Source organism: Henckelia pumila, chromosome 2 (assembly GCF_033568475.1).
Source record: "Henckelia pumila isolate YLH828 chromosome 2, ASM3356847v2, whole genome shotgun sequence".
NCBI classification, from domain to species: Eukaryota; Viridiplantae; Streptophyta; class Magnoliopsida; order Lamiales; family Gesneriaceae; genus Henckelia; species Henckelia pumila.
Genome location: NC_133121.1, coordinates 11,202,933 through 11,210,943, shown reverse-complemented (window position 1 = coordinate 11,210,943; position 8,011 = coordinate 11,202,933). Strand labels below are relative to the sequence as shown.

Genomic DNA, 8,011 nt, shown 5'->3' with positions numbered 1-8,011 from the left:
AATTATATTTATTTTATAACTTCTAATATGGAAATTCTATTACGTCAAATTATAATTATGAAATTCCTTAATAAAATTATCATGTTATACATATAAAAATCATAAAATTTTAATAAGATTTTATTGTCAGAGTTGAAAGTAATAATAAATTATTTTAATAATTTAATTTATTTATTTAGTACTTATTGAACATTAATTATATATATATATATATGTTGTGCATTAATTTAAAATTATAATTTCACTATATTTAAAAATTTATAAAAATATATACATAAACCAACACACACTGACACGTACACACAAACATATATATGCACACATATATATAAGGATAATTTTATCGAATAAACATATAAAAATATTATTAACTCTACGAAAGTCTGTTATTAAAAAAATTCAATAAATCACTGCAACTGTCTGCAAATGTCTTGCAAAAAAGTCTATAGGACTCCAAATAATTCTTTTCAGAAACTCTGTGAGATTTCCTAAAAGTCAATAAAAATATATCAACTCCACGAAAGTCTATAATAAAAAAAAAGTCAATGAAAGTCATTAAATCTCTGGATTGAATACACCCCTGTTAACAATCCTTATTTTTTTTCATCTCCTTAATTCCAATAATACCTTTTTCCCTACAAAAAAGCTCAAACCTAGAAATCCTCAAAATCCACAGCAAAAATCTCTTTTCTCTCCACAGAACAAACGTAAATGCGAAGTCTTAAAAATTTTACATTCCAGGTTGAGATCTGAACTTCGATTTCATCTGTAAATCAGGGGAAAAAATTAATTTGTGAATAAAAATTAACAGAAAATAACATACTAACTAGATCCCTTCTTCTCCCATCTGTGATACTTGTTGCAGATCGTTCAAATATACAAGTGTTTGGGTCTAGTTCTAGGCTGCCTTGCTGCTGCATTTCGAGATTGAGCAGATTGCAATCTGTGCAACTTTGAGTGCTAGCCACGGTAAAAAAAGATATATAAAAAGTGAGGGTATATTTGTCCATAATTTTTTATCAACAAATTTATCTTACTTTTAAAAATCACACCATATATAATATTATTTATCGCAAATATTATATATCTTTCTCTATCAACAATTAATTATTCTAATTATTAATCATTCAAAGCGTTGCCTAATAATATTGTTTATATTCTTTTAAAAAATTATATAAAATAATTTTATATATTTTTATTGATAATTGAAAAATATAATGATTTTAAAATTTTGGAAATGATAATTTAGAAGATCGGAAATAAGGAAACAAAGAAAAGAAATTTTGGAGGAGTAGTCCCTGGTTCCAATTCCGGACCGGTTGGGTGGGGAGTCGGGGACCGTACAGAACCAGTATAGAACCAATTCCGAACCGTTGTCCTCACGAAGAATAAATATATTAACTTTTGTTTTCACACACCAACATTGGTGTGTGATATTACTTTTGTTTTCACACACCAATTGTTGTCCTCAAGAATTAATATAATATTACCTTGTAACTCATGAAAATTGAATATCTGATACTAACTATAAAAAAAAGTTATGCTACTCTATATCTTTTTTTTTAACGAAATAAACACAAATATTTTAAACAGATATATCAATCCAAACTCAACCAACGATTGGTGTAAAGATACAAGTGTGCAGGACATGAATAATCAAACATTATCGATATGTGGTCCATTTACAACCAAATCAACCTAGACCATAATCTTGATACAAATACTACTTCCTCTGTCAAAATCATTATACCATTCTTGCACGATAAATCCTGTGAACAACATTTGAAATAGGCGTACTCATTTACACCAACGCTCATAAGATCCCTCGCAGAAGAACGTATATATCCAAAATATAAGAGGTTGATGGTTGATTTCAAATGCAAACAGATGAGTTGGAAATGAAGCAGGAGATCAGAAGCCGCAAGCTACGAAGAAGCTCGGAACAAGACATGCATTTACAAGATAAGAAACTTTAGTGACTGTCTCCTCAGACACACTCATTTTTTCTCAACTATAACGAAACATTCACATAGGTTTGACTGTTTGATAAATCACTGAAGTAGAGGAAGTATCACCCATTAACGATGATGTAGCTGCAGATTTTCTTGACGTAAGAATACAATTATATATAGCATGCACAAATTTACACAGATTGTGCACAGCCACAGTTATCAATATCAAAGCTTCGAATGGGGCAACAAAATCTTCGTTAATTCTCTTCTCAATATCTTCCCAGATGCATTCCTTGGTATGGAGCCAATGAATACAACACGCCTTACTTTCTTGTAAGGAGCAACCTGCACAAACAACCCACCAGACCACAAACATACCATGTCGTTAGCTATATTGCACAGTATCGTGGCGTCTGTTCCATAAAATTAGATAATGAAATAGTTCTTTTTTAAAATTATAAATGCGAGTTATTAATTTTTTAAATTGAAATGGTACGAGAGAGAATAAAATCTAAAGTAAATGTCGAATATATAGTTGGTCGGTTAGAGAGTGTTTTGGAATTATAAAAAGCTTCACCACTATATACCAATTCACCGTTACCTGTTCTGCTATGAATTTCATAACTTGTCCTTCATCTAAGCTGCTTTGTGGCCGTCGCACAACGAAGGCCAATGGGACTTGACCAGCTTCTTCATCAGGGTAGCTGCGAAATAAAGTAATTAGAACCTTGAGATTAAGTATTTGCCATTTGACATATAAGCTCCGGCAACAAAAAAACAGATACACTATTAAAAAATCGTAAGCAAATGTAATACCCAAAATATTAGCTCATTATTTATATGTATGTGTGCGCAGTGCGCGTGTTCAACAATATTTATCTTAACTTTGATAACGTAAATCATTGTGACATATTTTGATATGGATATATAATTAAATCATAAGAGCCTCCAAAATAATGATGAAATTTTATGTATTTATTAAGTATAGACTTAGACCCGCATATAATAGCACAATTTCAGCCTTGGGAAAAAAGCCCATCATCTTACTCGTATTATAAACTCCTTCTCAAGCCATTAACCATAATAAACAAAGAGGAAACCTTCACCCAATTCCAGGCATCAAATCGACACAGACGTCCACTTCTTTGCATGGTGGAAATCCAGGTATTTCATCGGGAAATCTTGAACTACACCAATATCATCAACACCTTATCATTTTCTTTTGCTTTTACAGCATAAATCAAACGCCATTCAAAACCATATTCTAACGATTTTTGCGTCTCGATGCATATATCGGTAGAATCTTAACTTCTGAACATTTCCCATAAAATGTGAATAGATTATGATATTTCAAATAGTACCACACGATGGTGACAATCCAATCTTGCTCTCTACATCTCCTCGACAAGTCACAATGCAAACAAAATTGCACAGGTCTAACACTTACTATATGATGAGATAATAGTTTATGATTTTGTGTGACGATTCACAATTCTTGATCATTTTCCCAGTTATTATCATAGGAATTGACATACTGAGGATGGAAAACAAAATTTAATTATCATGAACATGTTGTATAAATTGAAACTAAATTCTAAATTAGATATTACAAATGGATAAAATAAGTTAATATAACAAAGGATGTAGTTTTAGTGTTTTTTTAATAAAATTAACTTTTAAATAATTGATGTTAGATATTTATAAACCAAAAAAACCCAAGACATTGAAATAAAACTTGCCCCAAACCCTTCATTTCTTTGCTACTAAGAGAAGACACTTGAACCAACAATGATCACGTAAGCTTTTCTCCACACAATTTGTGATTTTGAAATTTTTATGTTTTTGAGAACTTAAAAATTTATGCATTTCTTCTTAAATTTTGTATGTTCATGTGTTATTTAATAATATGTTGATTGACCTGATAAAATTAAAAGTACAAAAAAATAAAAAATAAAACCGATTTTTCACACTTAATCTCGTATTGAACCCGCAGCATAAAGCTTCAAACCTTGAAGCTTGACTGTGAAGGTTCATCATATCATCACATTTCGTGCTTTTTAAAACATTGTCTAATACTCGCTATCAAGATGGAAACAAATGTTTAGAGACGGGTAGTGAATGGCGCTTGATCTATGCGGTAAAAACAGTTAAAATTGAAAGGAGAATTGCTGGTCGTTGGATGGTTCAAGATTCCCTTATGTTTTTCCTAGGGAATAGCCGAGTAGCAAGATATTCATCAAATAAAGAAGTCGATTTTAGTGTTGATATGATGCTAGGTACTGGATCTTTTTCTTTGTTTATTGGGGTTAATGGTTTGACAAAGAGTTTATAATTAGGCTAAAGAAAATGGGTTTCTCTAAGATTTGAAATTGTGCTCTACCCAAGAGTGTAAGTAAATTGAATTGGCTCGCAAGCTTTTGAGCTATTTGCTTTGCATTCAAAATTATTGAATTAGAACTGAACTCGAATATGTTTGAAAATTTTCTTTTCTAGAGTCAGATTCAAACCTAGATTATTTGGTTCGATGGTTCACAAGCTTTAATAGTTCATTAATATAGCTATATATTAAATAAATATATTTAGAGCCTTTTGAAGTTTTATTCTTGAGCAACAACTAGAATAACTTCCAAACAAGCTAGAATATTTTGAGTCTAAATCGAGCTCAAGCTCCAATTCAAGAAAAAATATTTAACTATTAAAGTTTTAAATCAGGCTCGATCTCGAATATCCTTAATAGAGCTCGAATTCAACTCTCAATCTTTTTCTTGATTCCGGCTCGAGTCAATTTGCTAGTCCCTTTTACTTATACTAGCCCAAAACATACTTAATAAATTCATGGTGTTATTATTTTGGAGCCTCCTATGATGAATTATGTATCCATATCAGAATATGTAATGCATAATTAAAATTTGTCAAAATAAGATAAATACTATTTAACACAAATATATCGTGTTTAAAATTAAAAATAATGAGTTGAGTACTTGGGGTGTTACAACAAACCTTTCATATATATAAACGATTTTAATGAGAGGAAGCTTACGGAATTACAGCAGCATCTACAATATCTGGGTGAGAGTGTAGCAACTGCTCTAGCTCTACCGGAGGAACCTAAACAAAAAACTTTATATTTGATCAAGTACACAATTTCGCAAATTCAAACACCAAAGAAAATTAATAATGATTACCTGGTATCCTTTGTACTTAATTAACTCCTTCAGCCTGTCAACAACAAAAAGAAAACCTTCATCATCTATATAACAGACATCACCAGTCCTTAACCATCCATCCATAACCAAGGTCTCAGAATTTGCTTTGGGGTCATCGACATAACCTACAAGAATGTCCATGAAACCATTTTACAACGTTCCAAAATCCACAACACCAATTTTCTTTACCCATGCCATAAGAATATCATGTAAATGTGGTAGGTAGCTAATAAAGAAACAGGCTGACTTTGGATGGATGATTTGGATTTGAGAGGGATTTGATAACCAATTTGAAAATCCATTGGCAAGAGTTATTTTAAATAAATTATGACTTAATGACGGCCAACACAATATACATATTATCAGGATCACATCAATATATTTTAAATACCTAAGATATCATTAATCATTAAATAAATAATTAGGCTCCACATGTTAACACAATTCTTTTCCCAAATTAAATATAAATAATGTACTTGAGTGGAAGTTGAAGCCTACCAACCAGAATGCAACCTAAAAGACTAAACCTTTCGAATTTGGGAGTTGGGGATACTTCAACTAATTGCAAATGTAACTTTCGAACAAACACAAGGCACGATTATATGGTGTTATGAAAGCAAGTGCATAACCAAAACTACCCTGATCATAAAATATTGAAGAAGATGCAACAATAGTGGACTATATTACCTTTCATAACCATAGGCCCTCTGACCCATAGCTCCCCTTGCTTGCCAGGAGGCAACTGAGTTCCCGTTTCAGGATCAACAATCATTGCCTCACAATTTGGCTGTAACTTCCCCACAGAACCCCACCGAAGACTTTCTTCGGGACTCGCTGTTCTAAATATCCCCCCAGAGGTTTCGGTCATTCCATAACCCTTAATTTATCAACGGAGCCAATACCTTTTAAGTTTTTGTTTTCAGGATATAATAATTAACTCAAGAAACGTCAAAGATTTCCAATAACAATATATCGTGCACAGACAATCATTAACTGACCTGATGCAGAGTCACGCCATCGAATTTCTTTATGAAGGCATCACTCACATCTTTTCCAAGCGGAGCTGCGCCACATCCCACGGCTTCCAAAGAGCCCAAATCGAAATTATCGGAAGCATCATTCTTCACCATTGCCAACACAATAGGGGGGACCACAGACAAATGTGTCACCTTGTACTCCTCCACGGCCTTCAGCATTCTCCCCAATTCATACCTTTCCATCACCACTACTGCCTCTGTCAAAGCCACGGACTTGAGGCTGAAACTTAAACCGTAGACATGAAAATACGGTGACGTACAAAGAACCACCGCCGGGAATGTCCTCTCCAGTCGCTGGTGATAGAAACAAGCGGTTATGGCAATGAAATTTCGGTGGGTCAGCATCGCAGCTTTCACATTCCCCGTCGTTCCGGAGGAAAACAGAATCGCTGCTAAATCATCTTGGTTTACCTCAACATCACTGATCGGTTCGGACCGAGAACTAGTAATCCTACGGGACATCATAGACTCGAACTCATCCGCATCTATGAAGATAGTCCGAATCCCCAGGCCCGCGACTTTGGCTTCCGTAGCCGAAGTGACAAAAGCCACAACCGGTTTTGATAGCACAATTTGGCGGGAAATCTCAGAGCGAGTGCTGAGAGGATTGGCGGGGCAGATGGCGACGCCGAGGGAAAGCAGGGAGAAGTAGAGGATGGGAACGCGGGTGGAATTAGGGGAGATGACGAAGGAGACGTCGTTCTTGGAGAGTCCGACGACTGTGCGAAGGTAGAAAGCTAGGGCTTTAACGTGACGGCGAAATTGAGAATAAGAGATACGGTGGCCGGCAGTGGAGTCGATCAAGGCGGCGGAGGCATCACTCCAAGGGGAGTTGGACTGAAGTGAAAGGGCGTAGGCGGCGGCGGAGAGGTGGGTGGTGCTGGGGGGGAGGGGGACGGGGGTGCGGAGGCTGTGGAAGGTTTTGGTGCCGGCGCAGTAGCCCGTTTTAGTGTGGGGTGGTTCGCCAACGGTCATCTTGGAATATGTTCGGATAATAATAATAATAATAATAATAATAATAATAAAATATAATTTTATATGGTACCTTTATAAATTCTTCACGAGTTGTTTAAATTTATTTCCTAGATAGTTATTAAAACGATCAAAATTAAAATATATATTTTATTATTTTGTATGTTTGAAAAGTCAGTAATATTTAATGATATAAAATTTTTTAAACAAAATTTGAATATAAACATAAATCGTAATGCGAACATTTTCATCTAGACAGAGGTTCTACGTTTTAAAGTGATACATGTCAATAATGCACTTCGTTCCATCTCAACGAATTATTGCATATTTGCAAGTATACAAGAATATGTTCACGGGTGCTTTGTGAATTGTGATATATGTCTTGTAAAATACATTAGGTTTTTTTCACTAATAACCAATGTACTAAAAAGCAATGGGTGGTAGGCGGGCGGTTACTCACCATTTAGCGTCTAGACGTTTAGGCGGAGTTTAGACGGTTTTTTATGTTTAGACTAAATATCTTCGATCCATCTTAATATTTCTTCAACAATTCGTTTTCATCGAATTCACCTGCCTAAGTAGTATTTTTTTAGTCTAATTATCTAATTATTTTTGTTCATTTTAATATTTTTTCAATAATTCATCTTTATCGAATTCAAACTTGAAATACATGACATATTTCTCATCTTCATCCGCTATAAATTGATGGGCAAATATGTCAAGTAATATTTGTTTAAAAAAAGTAAAATAAAAAATAAAAAAATTATATATATATATATATATATATATATATATATTAATCTAGGCGGTCATCTAGGCTGATTTTGAGGCATCTAGGCGGCGA

General features: G+C 33.8%; 1 protein-coding gene across 2 annotated transcripts; it reads right to left on the bottom strand.

The window, feature by feature from the left end:
* Positions 1 to 1,630: 1,630 nt before the first annotated feature.
* Positions 1,631 to 7,179, bottom strand: LOC140882008 (4-coumarate--CoA ligase-like 9). Of its 2 annotated transcripts, XM_073287714.1 has the most exons (6): positions 6,157 to 7,179; positions 5,846 to 6,035; positions 5,138 to 5,283; positions 4,993 to 5,060; positions 2,554 to 2,656; positions 1,631 to 2,297 (listed from the first exon to the last, which is right to left on the bottom strand). In XM_073287714.1, exons 1-6 carry the CDS (start codon positions 7,168 to 7,170, stop codon positions 2,178 to 2,180), a joined length of 1,641 nt encoding a protein of 546 aa, XP_073143815.1. In that variant the 5' UTR covers positions 7,171 to 7,179; the 3' UTR covers positions 1,631 to 2,177. The 2 variants fall into 2 exon arrangements, 1 of the variants encoding a protein (XP_073143815.1); XR_012150118.1 differs by lacking the exon at positions 4,993 to 5,060 and having other exon boundaries at positions 2,276 to 2,297.
* Positions 7,180 to 8,011: the final 832 nt, after the last annotated feature.

Coding starts and splice junctions, on each gene's coding strand:
- LOC140882008 (XM_073287714.1), bottom strand. CDS start 7,170: ATGACCGTTGGCGAACCACCCCACACTAAAACGGGCTACTGCGCCGGC. Junction 6,036..6,156: donor ATGGCGTGACTCTGCATCAG/GTCAGTTAATGA, acceptor TGATAAATTAAG/GGTTATGGAATGACCGAAAC. Junction 5,284..5,845: donor AGGGCCTATGGTTATGAAAG/GTAATATAGTCC, acceptor ACATTCTTGTAG/GTTATGTCGATGACCCCAAA.